This window comes from Sarcophilus harrisii, chromosome 3, assembly GCF_902635505.1.
Source record: "Sarcophilus harrisii chromosome 3, mSarHar1.11, whole genome shotgun sequence".
Taxonomy (NCBI): Eukaryota; Metazoa; Chordata; class Mammalia; order Dasyuromorphia; family Dasyuridae; genus Sarcophilus; species Sarcophilus harrisii.
In genome coordinates, this window is record NC_045428.1 from 110,325,558 (window position 1) to 110,347,027 (window position 21,470).

The 21,470-nt window shown below is 31.6% G+C and overlaps 1 protein-coding gene across 1 annotated transcript in view; it reads right to left on the reverse strand.

Moving 5' to 3' along the window:
• The window catches only part of KLHL1 (kelch like family member 1), a 553,989-nt gene that overhangs the window by 13,279 nt on the left and 519,240 nt on the right, over positions 1–21,470 (reverse strand). Inside the window, exon 9 of the mRNA XM_003765805.2 lies at positions 20,792–21,004. Coding sequence (XP_003765853.1) covers positions 20,792–21,004 — 213 coding nt within the window. The remainder of the gene's footprint in view (positions 1–20,791; positions 21,005–21,470) is intronic.

The following is a 21,470-nucleotide window of genomic DNA, read 5'->3' on the forward strand; positions in this document are numbered from 1 at the left end:
TTATATACCAAGATTTGTTTTGTTTTGTGAGGAAATGAGGGGATGGTTTAAATAGTGAAATATTTCTTGAGTCTTTTTGGCTATCCATTAGATTTGCCCTTAAGAAAATCTAACATTGACACTTACCCACTCTGCATTCTGATTGGTAAATTAATAAAGAGATGTTTGTTTTAAAAGTCCTGGAATCATGAACAAATCTTATAGGTTCCTCCTATTGCAAAAATTTCCTGTGAATTTGTATTTAGTTGAATTCCCCCTTTTAATCCATTTACTTTATGTGCACAGCATTAGAGAGCATTAGATTAAAGTTTTCTCAATCTATGGCAATTATTGAAGAAGCATTTTCCCCTTCGTAGCCTGTTACAGGTGCAATGGGGCCACAAAAGCCTGATCTCCTTGGCTGTAAATGACATCACTTCCATCTGTTAATGGTAATCATTAGAATGAGCTGGCTGTGAAGATTTTTGAAAGGCATGTTCCTTTTTTCCTCTTCATTGTTCCAGACTTTACACATCCCCAAAGAATTCCAAAAGATTTTTGTTCATTGCAGCTCTCCAAGAGTTGCTATGTGTTTTATTAACTGATTCACATTAAATGGAAGGGGATCAAAGCAGCTGCAAAGCTGCTTGTAAAATGTAAAAAATTCTTTTTTAAAACAGATTAGTTAGAGGCTACATCTAAACTGGCAAGCATTGAAGGACTCTGGAAATATTTCCAATAGAGAGGATTATAAGTACAAGCCAATATGTGTAGAAGAAACATTTGCACATTAGCAATGTTCTTCTTAATAGTCTATCCATTTTCTCCAAATAGATTAAGTGGTCAACATTTTCATTTGGGAAACTGTGGAGCATCCATATAATTAGAATGTGCCATAACCATTTGTTTCAATGGCATTTTCTGAAACAATTGCTTCCAGTTTTTTGGTGAACATTTTCTGGCAAATAAAGTTTTTTAAATGGGAGAAAAAAGTACCTTCTGGCTTAGTGATTTAGGAACAATATTTTTGCCTTCTTTATTGGCAGAAAGATGCAGAATGGTGAAGAATTGTTTAATAATACATTTTTTTTTTTTTTTTGGAGCAGATTCAATTCTTCAGTCATTCTGATTCACTTAGGCCAGCAGCAACATAACTAGTGTTTTCCATGCCTGTGGCAAATTTCACAAAACATGCCTAGGGCAAGCTTCAAAAAAATGTGCCTGGGGCAAAAGCATGAAAATTACCCTCAAATTAACTTTTAAAGACAAATCTAGACATTGTCTGTATTGGTGGGTAATGAAGGAGAAACCTTAGCAGACAGAGAGGACACTCCAGGAGAGATGGGGGGAAAGAAAGGATGAAGCTCACCTGAGATTTAAAAGATTGGGCCACTTGGTAGTTTCAAATTTTTTACCAATGGTTCTTTTACACTAGATGCAAATTTAGTTCTTCTATTCTGTCAAAAGGAATGTAAATTTTTTCAGCCCCTTCCACATTTTTGCGTTCTGACACCAAAGCTCAGTAACTCCATCTCAATGGATAACAATCTCAGTTATGAAACTGATAAACAGTCTAAATGTGGATATAAGAAGTAATAACTTTTATTTTAACTCCCACTTTTAGAACTTGAGAGTATAATTATAGAAATTATGGAAAATCAGATGCACCATTTTGTAATGGCTGATTTGGTCATGAGCATGTCATACTAAACTTGGCTTTACATGGAATTATTAGGATAACATATTCAAACTTAAGTGACAAGAAAAGATTCAAAATTAATTGGCAGATTCTTACTAAGCATTTTTCGTATCCTCAATCTAGTAGAAGGTTTTTTTTTTTTATTTTAAATTGCCTCATGAGAACTACAATAAATATGAAAGTTTAAAAAAACAAACAAAAATACCTAGTTCTATTGATATTTAAATTATTATATTGAATAAAATCCACAAATTAAGCAAAAACAAATATCTCAAAAACAATAACTCATGGAATTTTTTTCTTTCTTTCATGGTAATTATTCTCAGATGCTCTGTACTGATTAAATAAATAAATTAAACATCGCTCAGTGACATTTCTCCTTGCCTTCACCTTTAAATTCATTATTTTCTATATTTAGGAATTTTTTCCTTATTATATTCTCTCTAGCCTGAGGCATCTCAAATTATTACACAAAGATGAAATCAACAGCTTTTTCTAGCTGAGGAAAGAAAATAAGAAAGTAAAGGAAAGCATTTTCCAAGTTATTACAAATAGCAAACTCTTTTCCAACCCCAGTTCTATTAATAGAATTCAGTTCTAAGGATTCTTTTGAGCCTCATTATCTGTTGTATAAGTCTATATTTATGCATCTATTTTGTAGATGGACAGCTAAGAGGCATAGTAGATAGAGTTCTGGGCTTGGAGTCAGGAAAGCTCATGTCCTTGAGTTCAAATCTGATCTCAAACACTAGTTGTGTAACATTGGGCAAGTCACTTAATCCTTTTTGGCTTACTTTCCTCATCTATAAAATGAGTTGGAGAAGGAAATGGCAAACCACTCTAGTATCTTTGCCAAGAAAGCCACAAATGAAGTCACAAAGAGCTGGTTATGACTGAAACAATTAAAATATGTAGAAATCTAGATATAGATATGTAGAAGTATAAAAACATAGATAAATGTAGATATTTCTGTAAACCTGTACCTATATATATAGATAACTATATAGACAGAAATATCTATATCTATATAGATATAGATATATAGATATCTACTGGCACATATATATGTGTGTATATCTATGCATAAATTATTTATATATATTTATATATGCACACACACTATATATAAAGCATACATATGATTTTGTTTTATTTAAGTATTCTTCCTTTCCTCTCCTTGGCCTTCATGGATTTAAAATGAAAGTATTGTATCAAAGACTCCATCATAGTTTGTAGTCCTTGGGAAATGAAGATACTGTATAGTTGTTAAAAATAGTTGTAAAATGTAATGTCTAGAGGCAAAGGATCCTCTTAAAACTGAAGTTAGATTGTCTTTGAAGATAGATACTGGTTTGTGTGAGTAATTTTATTTTCAGGAGTTGTAAAATATTACTATTGTCCCTTCCTCCCCCAAACATTATTTATTAAATAAAAGGCTAACCATTCCCATCTGACACATACAATCCAAAGACCATAAGTAAGTGATTTTACTTGTCACTAACTTAAGCAAAACTTTATGGTATAAAATTAAGACACAAAGATGGCCCATCTACAGATTCAAGACAATTTCTACATCTATAGAATAGAGTTGTTCCTTATGCTGATTAAATCACAGGATTGATAATAAATCTTATAATAGTGACAACTTCTTTCCATACTTTATTGACAAATGTAAACAAATATTTTGTAAGAAAATTAATGTTTTGCCTTTGAATGACAAAATTAAACAACTGGGATTAATATCTTTCATTGGTGTAGGTATTTCTTCCAATTGAAGGCTTGAAATATATTTGTACCTTCTCAATAAAATGTTTATCTTAGAAATAGAATCAATGGATTTATGAATTTTAGAGACCATTTAGAAACCATTTCAACTAACACTCATGAATGTTGAAACCTAGTTGCTGAATGATTTGCTCAACATGACATGGGGAGTAAACAGCATGACAGGGTGAATAAAAAACTGACTTTGGAGTTTGAAGGGCCTGGGTTCAGATGTTACCTCTAACACAAATGGGACATATACCTCCATACAAGTTTCTTAATCTCTTTATCTTCTACTCAATTTTCTAAGATTATAAAATGTAGAAATTATGTTGATTTACATTGGTTGTGAGTTTTTATTCAACTAGGAGTTCCTTTTTTTGGTAGAAACTCTTCTTATTTTTATCTATATCTACCTGAATAGTAAATATAACTATAGAAATTCATTTTACTAAAATAGAAAACCAAATTTCAGATTTAGTGAATTTTAATCAAAATATAATCTATGAGTGGTTGTTCTTTAAAAAAAAAAAAAAAAAAACCTACTTCTTTTCATTCTGAAATAACTCCTGAGTTGATGAATAGCTTTTAAATAGTAGTTTGGGAATTTAAAAGTAAATGATTCATACATGCTATATTTTAATTGATTTTTAATAAATCATGTGTAACTAGCATTTAAGAAAGAAAAATAAATGTCTATAAACTAAGTTATGATTTGATTTAACCATAGGAAGAAAACTAATGACTATCAGGTCAAATAGGTAATCAAAACTATGATGTTTTGATTTTAGGAGGAAAGGCCGTAAAAAAGGAAATTAAGACAAATTAACTGTAATAAGAATTTATTTAAAATTGCAGAAGTATAGAACTAATAGGTTATGGACTTAGAATATAAAACATTACATATATACTCAAACTGGTTCAAAATGTAGGTTAGTTTTTTTTTTTTTAATTTTTTCCCCTTTTTCTTCCCCTCCCCATCTCCTTCATCCATTACTCCCTTCGCCATTGCCTTTATACTTTTGTTCTACCTTGAGATAGAAGACAGGTGAGGGATATATTTGTCAATGAAGGTGTTGTACATACAAAATACATCAAAAATATTTTTAAATGAAGAAATGAATCAATTAGATAAAACAATTTGATCACTAAATATGGTTCTATGAATACCAAATCATCTAGGAAAATATGATAATTCATGCTTTTAAAAATTTTAGTTTATTATCAAACTTAAACCTCCTGGAATAAATGCCAATTTTTCCTTCTTGCAATGAGTAAAGACTGCTACTTAAGAGTTAAATACCTAGTTTTTCATGCACGTTCTTCCATCACATAAAATACAGCATATTCTCTTATATTATCATCTACTTCAGTCTTCTACTAAAAAAAAACAAAAACACCAAAAGTATACAAATTGAAATAATTATTTAAAATGGAATCCTGAAAATTTATGGCTTTTATGAATATGTGAAGCTTGAATTTGACAAAAACTGCTGGGATAACTGGAAATTAGTATGGCAGAAATTAGGCATGGACCCACACTTAACACCATATACCAAGATAAGATAAGAATGGGTCCATGATTTAGGCATAAAGAATGAGATTATAAATAAATTAGAGGAACATAGGATAGTTTATCTCTCAGACTTGTGGAGGAGGAAGAAATTTGTGATTAAAGATGAACTAGAGACCATTACTGATCACAAAATAGAAAATTTTGATTACATCAAATTAAAAAGTCTTTGTACAAATAAAACTAATGCAAACAAGATTAGAAGGGAAGCAACAAACTGGGAAAACATCTTCACAGTTAAAGGTTCTGATAAAGGCCTCATTTCAAAAATATATAGAGAATTGACTCTAATTTATAAGAAATTAAGCCATTCTCCAATTGATAAATGGTCAAAGGATATGAACAGACAATTTTCAGATGATGAAAATGAAACTATTACTACTCATATGAAAGAGTGTTCCAAATCATTATTGATCAGAGAAATGCAAATGAAGACAACTCTGAGATACCACTACACACCTGTCAGATTGGCTAAGATGACAGGAAAAATTAATGATGAATGTTGGAGGGGATACAGGAAAACTGGGACACTGATGCATTGTTGGAGTTGTGAACGAATCCAACTATTCTGGAGAGCAATCTGGAATTATGCCCAAAAAGTTATCAAACTGTGCATACCCTTTGACCCAGCAGTGCTACTACTGGGCTTATACCCCAAAGAGATACTAAAGAAGGGAAAGAGACCTGTATGTGTCAAAATGTTTGTGGCAGCCCTGTTTGTTGTGGCTAGAAACTGGAAAATGAATGGATGCCCATCAACTGGAGAATGGTTGGGTAAATTGTGGTATATGAATGTTATGGAATATTATTGTTCAGTAAGAAATGACCAGCAGGATGAATACAGAGAGGCTTGGAGAGACTTACATGAACTGATGCTAAGTGAAATGAGCAGAACCAGGAGATCATTATATACGTCAATAACAATACTGTATGAAGATATATTCTGATGGACGTGGATTTCCTTGACAAAGAGACCTAATTTAGTTTCAATTGATCAATGATAGACAGAAGCAGCTACACCCAAAGAAGGAACACTGGGAAATGAATGTAAACTATTTGCATTTTTGTTTTTCTTCCTGGGTTATTTTTACCTTCTGAATCCAATTCTCCCTGTGCAACAAGAGAACTGTTTGTTTCTGCACACATATATTGTATCTAGGATATACTGTGACATATTTAACATATATAGGACTATTTGCCATCTAGGGGAGGGGATGGAGGGAGAGAGGGGAAAAATCAGAACAGAAGTGAGTGCAAGGGAAAATGTTGTAAAAAATTACCCTGGCCTGGGTTCTGTCAATAAAAAGTTATAATAAAAAAAAATAATTTTAGAATTTCAAAAAATAAATAAATAAATACTATCAGCTTCTTTTCATGTGGCAAAAACAAAATAACAAACAAAAAAAGAATATATGAAGCTTGAATTTGGTAGAAGGCTAAAGGATACATGACCAGAACATGGCAGTAAAGTAAATAAAAGTCAACTTTTAAAACTGATGCTGGGGCAGGTAGGTGGCACAGTGGATAAAGCACCAGACCTGAAGTCAGGAGGACCTGATTTCAAATATGGTCTCAGACTTCCTCCTCATTACTTCATAATAAATTTGAATATACTAAAGTTAAAAATAAAGAAACAAATAAGAATAAAGTGTTGGTGTATTGTGTAAAATCATCATTAAGAAAACTTCATGGAAGATGAAAAAAAAATCCACTAAAAAAAAATACCTTCAAAAGTAGAATTGATGAAATGGAAAAAAATATATATATATTCAGAAGCTAACTGAAGAAAATCACATATTAAAAATAGAATGAGGCAGCTAGAACCTAATTACTCCATGAGACATCAAGAATCAGGCAAACAAACTAAAAAGAATGAAAAAATGAAAGAAAATGTAAAATACCTCATTGAAAAAATAGGCAACCTGAAAAAATAGATGGGCAGACAATTTAAACATCAATGATCTACCTGAAGGCCATGCCCAAAAAACCTGGATAGCATTCTTCAAGAAATGATGAAGGAAATTGTCCTAATATTCCAGAAACAGAGGGGGAAATAGTCATTGAAAGAATTCCCCCATCACCTTTGGAAAGAGATCCAACAAAGAAAACTCCAAGGAACATTGTTGCACATCTCCAAAACTACATTCTCAAGAAAAAACTATTGCAAGATGACAGACAAAAGGAATTCAAGCATCAAGGAGAAACAGTCAGGATCTGATAACATTCACAATAAAGGATCAAAAGTCCTGGAGCAACATATTCCAGAAGGCAAAGGACCTGGGATTCCAACCAAGAATTAACTACCTAACTAGATATGAGCATCATCCTTTAGGGGAGGAGATGGATTTTTGTGAAGTAAAAGAATTTTCCATTATTTCTATTAAAAAAAAAAAACTAAACAGGTTAAAAACATAACATTACTAAAGAGGGACAGGGTAGAAAGGGAGAATAAAAGTATATACATGGGAGAAATTGGATGGGGAAAAACAGATTTGGTAATTCTAAAAGTGAATGTGAACGGGATGAACAATCTCATAAAATTGAAGCAAATAGCGAAGTAGAATAAAAAACTGAATCTTACAATACGATGTTTCCAGGAAATACACTTGACACACAGAGACACAACAGAATTAAGGTAAAAGTCTAGAAAGGGATTTATCATGCTTTACCTGAAGCAAAAAATCAGGGGAAGGTATTCTGATGTTAGATAAAGCAAAAATAAAACTAGATCTAATTAATAAAGATAAGGAAGAAAAGCACACCTTGTTAAAGGGTATCATAATAAAATAATTATAATACTAATTGCATATGTACCAAGTGGTAGAGTATACAAATTCCTAGAGAAGATACTGTCAGTTATAGGAAGAAATAGACAGTGAAATTATAGTAGTGGTGGATCTCATCCTTCCCCTCTTAGAATCTGAGAAGTATTACCTCAAAATAAACAAGAAAGAAACTAGGGACGTTAGTAGAATCTGAGAAAATCTAGATATGATAGACCTCTGGAGAAAACTAAATAGGGACAAAAAAAAGAATAAATTTTTTTCTTGGCAGTACATGGCATCTTTACAAAAACTGACCATATATTAGGACATAAAAACCTCATGACCAAATGCAGAAAGCCAGAAATAATAAATGCTTCCTTCTCAGACCACAATACAATAAAAATTATATTTAATAAAAGGTCAGGGAAAAACAGACTAAATTGGATATTAAATAATCTAATTCTAAAGAATTAATGGATCAATCAACAAATCATAGAAATAACTAAAAAAAGCTCAAAAAAGAACAAACTAAAAACTTCCAATTAAATACCAAATTAGAAATTCTGAAACTCAAAGGAGAGATTAATAAAACTGAAACTAAGAAAACTATTGAACTAAATAATAAAACCAAGAATTTATTTTATGAAAAAAATAACAAAATAGATAAACTTTTCGCTAATTTGATTAGAAAAAGCAAAGAACAAAACCAAATCACTAGCATCAAAAATGAAAAGGGTGAATTTACCATCATTGATTAAGAAGTTAAATCAATAATTAGAAGCTGTTTTGCCTAACTGTATAGCAGCAAATCTGACAATCTAATAAAAATGGATGAATATTTACAAAAATATAAATTGTCCAGATTAATAGAAGGGGAAAAAATTCCTGAAATACTCCCATTTTACAAAAAAAGGAAATTGAACTAGCCATTAATGAATTCCCTAAGAAAACATCTAGGGCCAAATGGATTGATAAGTGAACTCTTACCAAACTTTCCAAAGACACTTAATTCCAGTACTATAAAAACTATTTGGAATATGAGGTAAAAGAGCCCTGTCAAATTCCTTTTATATGCCAAAAATGTGGTACTGATATCTATACTAGGAAGAGCCAAAACAGAGAAAGAAAATTACACACCAATCTCCCTAATGAATATCAATGCAAAAATTTTAAATAAAGTATTAGCAAAGAAATTACAGCAATTTATTAGCAGTATAATACATTAGATCTAAGTGGGATTTAAACCAGGAATTCAGAGCTGGTTCAATACCAGGAAAACCACTGCCATAATTGATTATATCAATGACAAAAACAAAAATAACATGATAATCTCAATAGATTCAAAAAACTTTGGAAAAAATACAGCACACATTATTATTAAATACAGTAGAGAGTAATAGGAATAAGGGGAGTTTCCTTAAAATAATAAGCAGTATTTATCTAAAATCTACAACAAGCATCATTTGTAGGAGAGAAGCTGCATTCCTTCCCAGAGAAATCAGGGTAAAACAAGAATGTCCATTATCATCACTATTATTCAATATTGTACTAAAAATATTGATTTTAGCAATAAGGAAAGAAAAAAAATAAAATGCAATAGCCAATGAAAAAGTAAAACTATTACTTTTTCCAGTTGATATGATGATATATTTAGAGAATCATAGAAAAGCATCTAAAAATGTACCAGAACAATATTTCGGAGTCTGATTCTTTTTCTACAGCAAAATAATGGTTTGGACATGTATATTTTTTTTTTGTATTTAATTTATACTCTAATATATTTAACATGTATTGATCATCCTGCCACCTAGAGGAGGGGGTGGGGGGGAAGGAGGGGAAAAATTGGAACAAAAGGTTTGGCAATTGTCAATACTGTAAAATTACCCATGCATATAACTTATAAATAAAAAGCTATTAAAAATTTTTTTAAATGTATCAGAAACAACTAACAGCTTTAGCAAAGTTACAGGATATTAAATAAAAGCACACAAATCATCAGCATTTCAATATAATACTGACAAAACCTAGCAGCAAAGAATAAATGGAAGAAATCCCATTTAAAATAGCTGTAGACAAAATAAAATATTTGGGTGTCTACCTGCCAACACAAACCCAAGAACATATAAACACAGTTACAAATCCACAAATAAAGTTAGATCTAAACAATTGGAAAAATATCAATTGCTCATGGGTATGCCAAGTTAATATAATGAAAATAACAATTCTGCCAAAATTGGTCTACTTATTTAGTGCCATACTAATCAAGCTGCCAAAAATATTTTCATAGAGCTAGAGAAAAATAACAACAAAATTTATCTGGAATAACAAAAAGTCAAGATTATCGAGGATATTAATGGAAAAAAAAATACAAAGATTGTTGGTTTAGCAGTACCAGATTGAAAACTATATTACAAAGCACTAGTCATAAAAATCATTTGGAACTGGCTAAGGAATAGGGTGGTAGATCAGTGGAATGCATTGTTACCTGACAAAATAATTAATGTCTATAGTAATCTAATATTTGATAAATCCCTAAATTGCTTAAAATAATGTCAGGAGCTCAACATAGATCTACATCTAACACACCATGAAGAAAAAAATAAGGTCCATATGAGTACATGAGTTGGGGAAAAAAGGGTGATACCATAAGCAAATAAGGAGAACAAGGGATCATTTACTTATCAGGTCTTTGGAGAAGGCAGAAATTTATGAACAAAGAGGAACTACAGAACATTATGAAAGGCAAAAAGGACAACTTTTATTACATTAAATTTAAAAGTTTTTGCACAAACAAAACCAACAGAAACAAGATTAAAAAGGAAGTACAAAGCTGGGGCAAAAATATACAGTCAATGTTTATGATAAAGGTCTCATTTCTAAAAAATATAAATAACTGTGTCATTATAAGAATACAAGTCAGTCTCCAATTGATAAATGACCAAAGATATGAACACACAATTTTCAGATGAAGAAATTAAAGGCGTCTATAGTCACATGAAAAAAAATGCTCTAAATCACTATGGATTAGAGAAATGGAAATTTAAACAATTCTGAGGAATCATCTCTCACCTTTCAAATTAGCTAAGATGACAGGAAAAGGTAATGATAAATGTTGGATGGCATGTAGGAAAACTGGGACACTAATGCATTGTTGGTGGAGTTGTGAAATAATCCAAAAGTTCTGGAGAGTAATTTGGAACTGTGCTCAAAGAGTTATAGAATTGTGCAAACCCTTCAACTCAGAAGTGCCATTATTAGGTCTGTATTCCAAGGAAATCATAAAGGAGAGAAATGAATTTGATGAGGTTGGGGGTTGTGTCCCCAAATGATGAGGTTCAGTGCAGGGCAGGGAGTTGTGGGAACCTCTTTGGTTGTCAGAGAAGTCCTTTTTAAAGGAATTTAGGAACCCAAAAAGCTATACTGGCAAAAAGAAGTTTATTAATGGCATTCTGAAGTCAGCCTCTGCTAGAAAGACTGAATTCCTTGGTGGTACGGTCCTGACTGAGAGATATAAAATTTTTGCAGGAAAATCCTAGCCTAGCAGAGAAAGTGAATAAGGTCTTGTTAGGGAAATATAGAGATAAAGAGAGAATAACGCTGAAAGAGAATATCATTTTAGTGGGCAGAGGATTGCAGCTTGTGCCAAGGTGATAGAGAAGTTCCTTGGCATGGCATGTTAGGTCCTCTGCAAGAAGACGAGTTGAAGGAAATTTGTTTTATGAGCAGCTTTTGGTGGGGGCTGGAAGCGGTTTGAGCTAGAATCAGAGTAGAAAATCTTGGAATTGAATGAGTGTCTGAGCTAATTTCTAACTCAATAGAGTTGGAATCTCCAGCAGGCTAAATAATAGTGATCCTGGACTCAATCAGTCCCACCAGATAACAGAATGAAACCCTTTTTTCCTGGGGCAGGTCTCTAAGGGGAAAGCTTAGCATTCCCCCCAAAGTCAGAGAGTGAGAGATCCACATTTGCAAAAATGTTTGTAGTGGCAATTTTTGTATTAGCAAAGAATCAGAAAATGAGAGATGTCCATAAATTTGGAATGATTGAATAATCTGTGTTATATGAAGGTAATGGAATATTATTGTTATAAAAATGATGAATAAGCTGATTTTAGAAAGGTCTGGTAAGATTTACACAAACTGATTTTGAGCAAAACAAGCAGAACCAGGAATACATTATACATAGTAACAACAAGAACGTGCAATGATCTCAGTGATTCAGTGATCCAAAGCAATCCCAATAGATTTTGGATAGAAAATGCCATCTGTCTTCAGAAAAAGAACTATGGCTATTGAATGGAAATTAACATATGTTATGTTCACTTCTTTTTTCTGTTTTTTTTTTAACTTTCCCATTGTTTTTTCCTTCTGTTCTGATTTTTCTCTCCAAACATGATTCATAAAGTGATATGTATGAAAATAAATAATTAAAATTTAAAAAAGAAAACCCCAAGGAGAAAAAAAGAGGAAGCAATTAACATGTAAAGATAAGCACTTCATGTTATGAATAGTTATAGTATGACAAAATTATAGAAATAATTCTGGAATAAATACAACTAGTCTACCTTCTACTTCCCTAATTGTAATGAATTAAGAAAGTACCAAAAAATGTATTTGTCTGGCCTTATAGTGATATGAAATGTTGAAAGAAAAAGTAGAACTTGTCATGAAAAACTCAAAAGATTAATATATGACTTTAAATAGAATTAATAAAATCTTAACACAACATGGGAAGTCTTGAAAGAAAGATTTTAAGTGACAAAAATGAATATGTAATAAGAATATTGTTGTTTTTTTGATTGTGTCCTATTTTTTGTGATTTTTTTTTTTTTTTGCAGAGATACAGGAGTGATTTGTCATTTCCTTTCCAGTTCATTTTACAGATGAGGAAACTACTGCAAAAAGACTAAGTGACTTGATCAAGATCACAAAGCCAATTAAGTGTCTGAGGCCAGAGTCTTTCTGAATCTGAGTTCAGTACTCTACCTACTATGCCACCTAACTAATCAATTATATTGTATCACAGCTACATGACAGAAAGATGGAAGGATATTTGAAATATCTGAAATAAACTTAAAAAATAATTGCCAGGAAAACAGGATTTTAAGTGGGGTTAAAAAATATAATAAATATCTTTAAAGATTCTTGATAAACATAAAACCTAAACATCACTTTTTAAGAGATCATAGAAAAATATCCAGAGGGATGGACCAGGGGAGCCCTGAAACTCACTCTCTAACTTGCAGGGGATGGGGGGAGAGGCAATCAGATAGAAACTCCTTGAAGGAGAAAGTTTCCTTGAACCCTTCCCTTTGCAAAAGACCTGCCCCAAAGAATCAGGATAAGTAGTTTCATTCTGTTATCCTGGAGGAGACCAACACATCCTCATTGATAACACACACTACTGATTATGCCCTCTATTGAGTTGAAGATTAATCTAGGACTTCTCATTCAACGAAAAAATCTCTATTCAAATCGAAGTTTCCAGTTTGATTTCAACTCAAAGTGTCCCTAGCCCTAGGCCAGTGTCTGCCCATACAACGAAGTACCATCAGCAAACCTCTTTACAAAATCTTCTGATTGAATTAGGGGTTTTTGACCATTAAGAGAATTCTTTTCTTAGTGAAAAAAAAAATACACTTTCCTTTTTTTTTGCCACAGATACTCTGGTTCCTGAATTCTTATCATGGACCTGCCTGTCTCTCTGTCTTTCTTTTCCTCTTTCTGAGAGCTGAGCCCAACCTCACACCTCATCAGTATTAGAATCAAATGACATCATAGGGATCAGTACAATCACTGAGATACCACTAGAGAGGAATTCACTATGATTTTAAATTACCAAGAAATATAATTTCTAGGAGTTATAGATTTTAAGTCAAAAACAAAATATTGCAAATATCCAAGAGACAAATCACATATTAAGGATTTTTGCCAAAAATTGTAGGTTTATATCATAACAATGAAAAATGGAAGAAAAGTTGGAATACATAAAAAAGACATTTAGGTACCTACTCTGTACCAAACATAATTGTAGATGCTGAGGATACAAAGCAATACAAAACTCTGAATTTATATGCTATTGATATAGAACATGGGGGAATGATTGTCATGGAGGTAAATTTTAATTTGAAAAGTTACAGGAATGATAAGTAGCATCAAAGGGAAGTAGATTGATATCTTAAAATAATTGCATTATTGTTCAAGACTCGGTCATGAGTGGGTTTAGGAATTAAGAAAAAGATCACTGAGGAAAATAGCAATCATCATTTATTCTAACTTAGGGACTTTTCCTAATAGAAAAGTAGTCAAAATATATAAATACTTTTAAAAATTCCTATAAATAATAACTGAAAAGATTTTCAAACTTGCTAATAATCAGTGAAAAGAAAAATTATGATTTTATGAAATTTTAACTCACACACATGAAGTAAATTTGAAAAAAAAATGCCAAAAGATGGGAGATTTCATTTTATGAGATACTGAGAAGAGAGGGGCACTAATTAATTGTTGGTGGACCTTTGGATTGATTCAAGTGCCCTTGAAAACCATTTGGAATTAAGCCAGAAGTGTGAATAAATTCTCTAACGCTCTAACTTTAAAGATTCCACTAACTGGATTACTTTTCAATAAGGTTATTGACACTATGAAAGGCTCTCTCCCATAGGTTTAAAAATGTTCATTGCATTATGTTATCTGCCATAAAAAAGAAATAAAATATGTGCTCGATGATTGAATAAATTATGGAAAAAAAATAATGGAATTTCATTGCATTTTAAGATGTGGTAAATGTGAAGAATTCAAGAGAAAGATTTGTAATAGAGGAAGATGAAGAAATAAGACTCAGAAGAACACTATATACAAGTTCTACAATAATGTAAATTAGTCAATAATGAAAAAAGCAATAAAATTCTTGTCAAATACAAGACAAATACACTAACAATTGTTAATGCTTCATCTCAGTAGCATAGAAAATGGACCAAACCTAATAAAAAGTAATTTTGGAGGAAAAAATGCAAAATCTTATGCCTTGGGTAAAAAATCAATTTTACAAATTCAAGATTGTTACAAGGTCATATAATAACTTATATGAACAAAAATCTGAGGTTATCTGAGGGTATTTCTATGTGTCAATAATGCATCATGGCAGGCATAAAAGTTTATATAATCTCCAGCTTCACTGAAAAGTATGAGGTTTTTATATTAGTTCTCTTTGTGATGACAATAAACTGAAAATTGCAGGAGCTCCCATTTATTGGGGAATAACTGATCAAGTTATGAAATATGGTTGTGATTGAATACTACTGTGTATAAAAAATGATGAGCTGAATGATGCTAGAAAAGCATGGAAAGACTTGGAATGAAATGATGAATAGTAAAGTAAGCAGAACCAACAGAATATTGTATGTAGTAACAGCAACAAGAATTATTTTGAGCAAATAAATCATTTTAACTATTAGTAATATATACATTAAAAAAGAACATATGGGGGCAGCTAAGTGGTGTGGTGGATAGAGCACCGGCCCTAAAGTCAGCAGGATCTGAGTTCAAATCCGATCTCAGACACTTAACACTTCCTACCTGTTGGACCCTGGGCAAGTCACTTAATTCCAATTGCCTCAGCAAAAACAAAAACAAAAACAAAAATAAATAAACAAAAAAAATGAAGAAAAATGCTTTCTACATCCAGAGAAAAAACTAAAAAAATAGATGTATATGTAGGATAATTTTATTTATATATTATATTTATTTATATCTAATGGTAGCTGTCTCTAGAGTGGGGTTAAGGAAGGGAAAAAAAGGAAAAAATAATGTATGTGATAATTTTGTTGTATATTTGAACAGAATAACAAGTTACATATGGCAGGTTTGCAGTTTCATATGCTATCCTTTTTTATATTATAGTGTTTTTGTTCCATGAATTGAAAATACTTTTTTTTTTTAAAGAAGGAATGTTTTATTGTCTAAACAAACAGATGTAACTTACATTTATTCAATAGGCTATTCAGGCTGTTTTCATTTCTGGAAAGGAATTCTGCAATTGTGTACAATGGATGGACACAGAGAAGAAGAAATGTAGTCAGAGAAAAGTACTTAGTATTTTGATGAACATTGTGACTATGACATTCATACAAAATGAAGAAACTTAGTCTAGTGAAAAGATGAAAGAATATTCTTATGATCTACAAGTATTTAAAGCCTATTTTAGGAAAGATATATTACATTTGTTTTGCTTAACTGTAACAGGCAGAATTAGGAGTTATATGTGGAAATTTTTGAGACAAATTCAATTTTGGTGTGAGGAAAATCTTTTTACATACCAGAACCATGAGAAAAATAAAGTAGGTCATCTAAGCAGGTAGTGAGTTGCTCTATAATAGAGGCCTTAAAGGAAAAGCTGAATGACTGCCTGGTCAGGATGATTCGTGATGGATTTGTATACAGGCACAAATACAGGTTGAACTAACAGCCTGTGAGGTCCTTACCATTTCTGAGATTTTAGGATTTTGTGAAACATTTATATACACGTCAAGCATTTGGTGTAATGGTTATTGACCTGGGTTTGAGCTACAGTACTAGGATGCAAGTTCTTTAACTTTTGTGAACCTCTACTTTCTAATCTGTTAGATAGGGATAGTATTATTTGCATAAACAGAATCATAGAGCTGTCAGAAAGAAAATGCTTCGAACATCCTAAGTAGCTATAGAAAAGTAACTTATGATTATTATGAGGGATTACATTAATTTATTATCCTTTGGATAAATTCTAAAACACTTCATGTTTCCTTCAAAATGTATCACGATGAAGAAAATTTGGATACCTGAGCTATGCTCTTCTTGTGAACTATTTAATCTCTTCCCTATTTCAATATTATAGTATATTTTTAAAACTCTGTAAGACCCTCACTGAACTATATGAGATTATTTTATAAACTATAAATCACTTTAATGATATAGTATAATGACTTTTATTCTATCCTATCATCCATTAGGCATCTTGATTTACTATTTACATGCTAAATGAATAATATAGGAAAAATACTGTAAATATAGCAGAAAACATTCCATTTATATGACATGCACTAACAGCTTTGATAAGAATCATGATGCTGCAGTATGCATCTGCAGTTACTTAAATAGCTTTTCCTTCCACCTGAGTTGCTGTGACTTAAAAATAGGCAAACTTTTAAGACAAATTTTAAGGACCAAATTCTTTATGCTTCTGCACACAGGCCACATTTATTTACTTACTTATTTATTTAATATGGAAAACTCAGGGTGAAATTGAGTGAGTTGTCATTTCATTAGCAGCATTTACATAAACTACTCATATGTTCATGCTTCTGACAAGAAATGTAAAAGTTGTAGTCTTTTTCTTTCTGCCACATCTTTTCACATTGCACTATATAAAAAAGGGAAGTTTAAGCTGGAAATATGTCTTTGAAGTGTCATTTCATTAGCTTCATTTTTACCAACTATTCAAATATGTGGTGTGACAAGAATATGAGAATTTCATTCTTTCTTTCTTTTTGCATATGCTATTTCGAATAGAAATTCTCTCAATAACATACAAGATATGGTTCTCTAGCCCAGGATTTCTTGAACTTTTTCTGCTTGTCAAAGAAGTGGGAATTCCAGGGATGCACATCAGTCAAGGAATAACTGAATAAATTATGGTATATGAAGGTAATAGAATATTATTTTTATCAAAAAATGATGAGCAGGCTGATTTCAGAAAAGCCTGGAAAGACTTGCATAGACTGATACTGAGTGAAGTGAGCAAAACTAAGAGAACATTGTACACAGTAATAACAAGATTATGTGATGATCAAATGTGATAGACTTGCCTCTTTTCAACAATATACTGAGTCAAGGCAATTCCAATAGACTTGTGAGGGAAAATGCCATCTGCATCCAAAGAAAGAAAAAATTATGCATCCTGAATAGGGACCCAAGTGTAGTATATTCTCTTTTTATTGTTTATTTGTTTTCTCTCTTTTGTTTTTTCCTCTCTTTTGATCTGATTTTTCTTGTACAACATGACAAATGTGGAAATATGTTCAAAAGGATTGCACATATTTAAGCTATATCTGACTGCTTGCTGTCTTGGGAAGGGAGAGGTAAGATGGGGGAGAAAAATTTAAAACACAAAATTTTACAAAAATGAATGTTGAAAACTATTATTACATGTATTTGAAAAAATGAAATACTAATGAAAAAAACAAAACTTTTTCTACTCAAGGCCTCTTTTCACCCAAGGAATTTTTATGCATGGTTCATAAGTATATTAAATAGATATAAAAAGAAAAAAAAATAATGGTAATAAATAATAATTTCATGACCCCCCATATTCACTATACTTCAGTTTTAAGAATTTTGGATTTTAGCACATAGTTAAAGACCTCTAATCAGGGAGACTTTTCTAATTTAACTTTTGAAAAGTTCTCATTTCTTAGAAAGGATTTTTCCTTAACATAAACTCTAGATTTACCTTCTTTCAACTTCAATTTCCTTGTTGCTAAACCTCCCCTTAAGGACCAAAAAGACCAAAACCTATTCTCTATTTTCCTTTGAGGAAGACCTTGAAATTCTTGAGATAGCTGTCATATAGTTCTCCTTTCATTTTTCCCCAAATATCCTTCTTTTCTGGCTATGTATTTCTATAAGTGATGAAGTAGGTTGTTCATCACCCTCATTTCTGTTCTCTGGAATTCATTTTACTCTAAATCCACAAATCTTTCTACCATAATACACTCTGTTATTGCTGAATAATTTCAATTGCATTTCATTTTTGTATTTCATTCTTGGTGACCCCCTTTAGAGTTTTCTTGGTTTCTTTTAGGTTTTCTTGGCAAAGGGACTAGAGTGGTTTGCCATTTCCTTCCCCAGCTCCTTTTTTCTGATGTGTTAGGAAGTTAATTGACTTGCCTGAGCTCATATGGTTAATAAGTATATGAGTACATATTTGAATTCAAGAAGATATCTTCCTGACTCCAGGCCTGGTGCTCTATCCCTTGTGCCACCTAGCTTCCCAGGTGAGTGAAGATGTAATTCATGCCCCAGGATGAATTGGTATGTGGGTATATATGAGATACCTTACTCCATTGCATAAGAGCACAACTTGGGTACTTTTATTTATGTCCCAGATGTAACCTTGTAGAAAATCTGGTCATGAAATGCAAGCCTGACATCACAGTAAACTTTATTTTCAAACCCAAGAATACTGATACAATGGTAATATATCTAAATTCTCTATAGTCAATAGTGCTGCTTTCCATGGTTTTAGCTTTATGACTATCAAATGAAAAGATAGAAACAGAGCTGAGGAAAAGGAGAGATCTGGGGAAGAGATATCAAATTCATGAAGATAAAAATATACACAAATATATATTTTACATTTGGATTATAGACTTCATTAATTAAATTCCTTTGTTAATTGGTTTTTCAGGCTGGTAAAATTCTCTACCCAATTAATGCCTATCCACACACCTTGGTCTGAAAGCATAAAATTGGGTTACTCTTTTAATGAAGCTGTTTATCCTCTTTATGAAGTGAGAAATTAATACTACTTTTCTTTTAAATATTGGGTCACCTAAGAAAAAAATGGTATAAGAGTAGATGGAGAATAATTTTCCTCAAATATTTCTAGGTAAAGCAGACCCTTAGAATTACTAGATATGATTTCATGGATCCAAAAAGAAAAATCAGCTTCAATGAACACTAATAATTTTCTTTTCAAGAGTCACAACTAGAAATTCAATCAAGGAGCAGTTTAAAGAGGCATGGAAAGCACAAAGAAAGAAAGCTTGAGCTGACAAAATGTTCATATAAATGGCCCAAGGGAGCAAAAACCTCAAGATACTATTCTCATGGTCAGAACTTTTAATATTTGCTATTGAAAAAGTCATTGCTGGGCAAGAAACTAGAACTTGGATGAACTGAATAGAAAGTCACTAAGGGTACATTCACAGCTTTAATAGGCAGCTTTCCCCTGTTATAAATATGAACATTTGTTAACTAGATGCTAAATGCATTTCTTTCTACTTGCCAAAGCAATACAATCTCTTTAAATTTTAATGCCTCAGGACAAGGCCCAAGTAGCCTCACTCTATTTACAACTCTGGTAGAAATATTCTTATGTCAGGGAGATAATTTTAGTAATTCTTTAATTTTCTCATATTCACCCTTACTTACCTGTCTGTAACCTAAGATTTTCATGTGACATGCATGTCTCAGTCATAAAATTGTGTGACAGCACAGGCAATACCAATTCAAGAGGTTCTGAGAAGCAAAGATAAATCTGTAGCTAGAATAATTATTTTGCCAATTTCCTAAGCAACTATTCATCCAGCAAAAAAAGGGTGAAAAAATACTTTAGAAGGGCATCCTGTCACAGACATAAAATGCTCTCACTCAACAAAAATAACTCTGTACTGTTATGAAAATAGGCCTGGAAATATATAAGATTTTAGAAGACTAGATCAAACAAACACACAAGGAAAAACCAACAACTAGTATTTTGATACACTTTCGGTTTTCATAGCATTTTTAAACACACAGCTCCCAAAAACAAAAAGAGAGACAGAGAGAGAACAAAATTAAAATAATAAATCAACATGCATTTAACTAGTTCAACAATTGTTTTAAAATATCTAGCTTTAATAATTTAAAATTAATTTAGCTAAGGAAAACCTACATCCTATATTTTAGATTAATTTTCCATTATTATATGATATGATTTTGGGTCACAATATTTATACCATAGAGATTTCAAGTCCTACTAAATAATAAAGTTTTATGTGATTATAATAATATGAATAATTTCTTTTACATATTAAATACTTCATCTGATTAAACTAATTGAAGTGGGGACTTAAGTGAAGTATTTATATTTGGTCACATTATAAATAATAATGCATTGGAATTTTATTGCTTTCCAGATCTAAAGTGGCATTAATTAATTTTCCACCTTTTTTTGTATATGTCACATATAACAACATTTTAAAATCATACCTTTCTACATAGTCTAAAAGACGAGAACAGTGATTTGAAGCAGGAGCATCATGGCCTCCTACAGCATAAAGAAAACCATCACAGGTAGCCACTCCTACTCCCCCTCTTCTTTTACACATTGGTGCACACATGTTCCATTTGTTGGTATGAGGGTCATAGTATTCCATTGAACTCAAACAAGAACTTCCATCACGGCCTCCAACCGAATATAACCTAAAATACAAAAAAAAAAGAAAAACATCTGTAGATGTGTAAAGATATAAGCGGGGGAGGAGGGAAGAAAAATAAAGTAAAAGTTTCTTTCAATTTGTTAAAAACTGCTCTTAAATAGCATATTAATTCATTCATACAACAATCATATATTTTAAAGAAATTCTACTAAAATTCAAGGTGATGTGGTAAGTATGTGAAAAAGATAATGAAAACATTCAAATGTGAAGAAAAAAATTATGAATTCTTCTTTCAATGAGAATAAGATTTCCAAGCTCAGTGAAAGTTTTTAAACAATGCTCATTTTTGTAGAGGAAATGTTTTGCAGAATGATACAAATGTCCATCTTTTACATGCTCACCTGGACTTTGAATAATAGTTTGAGGACACAATTGAATGAAATATTGTATTTTATCAAGAAAAAAATATTTTTCCTACTCTTCACTATTCAATAGTTGTATTTTCTTGT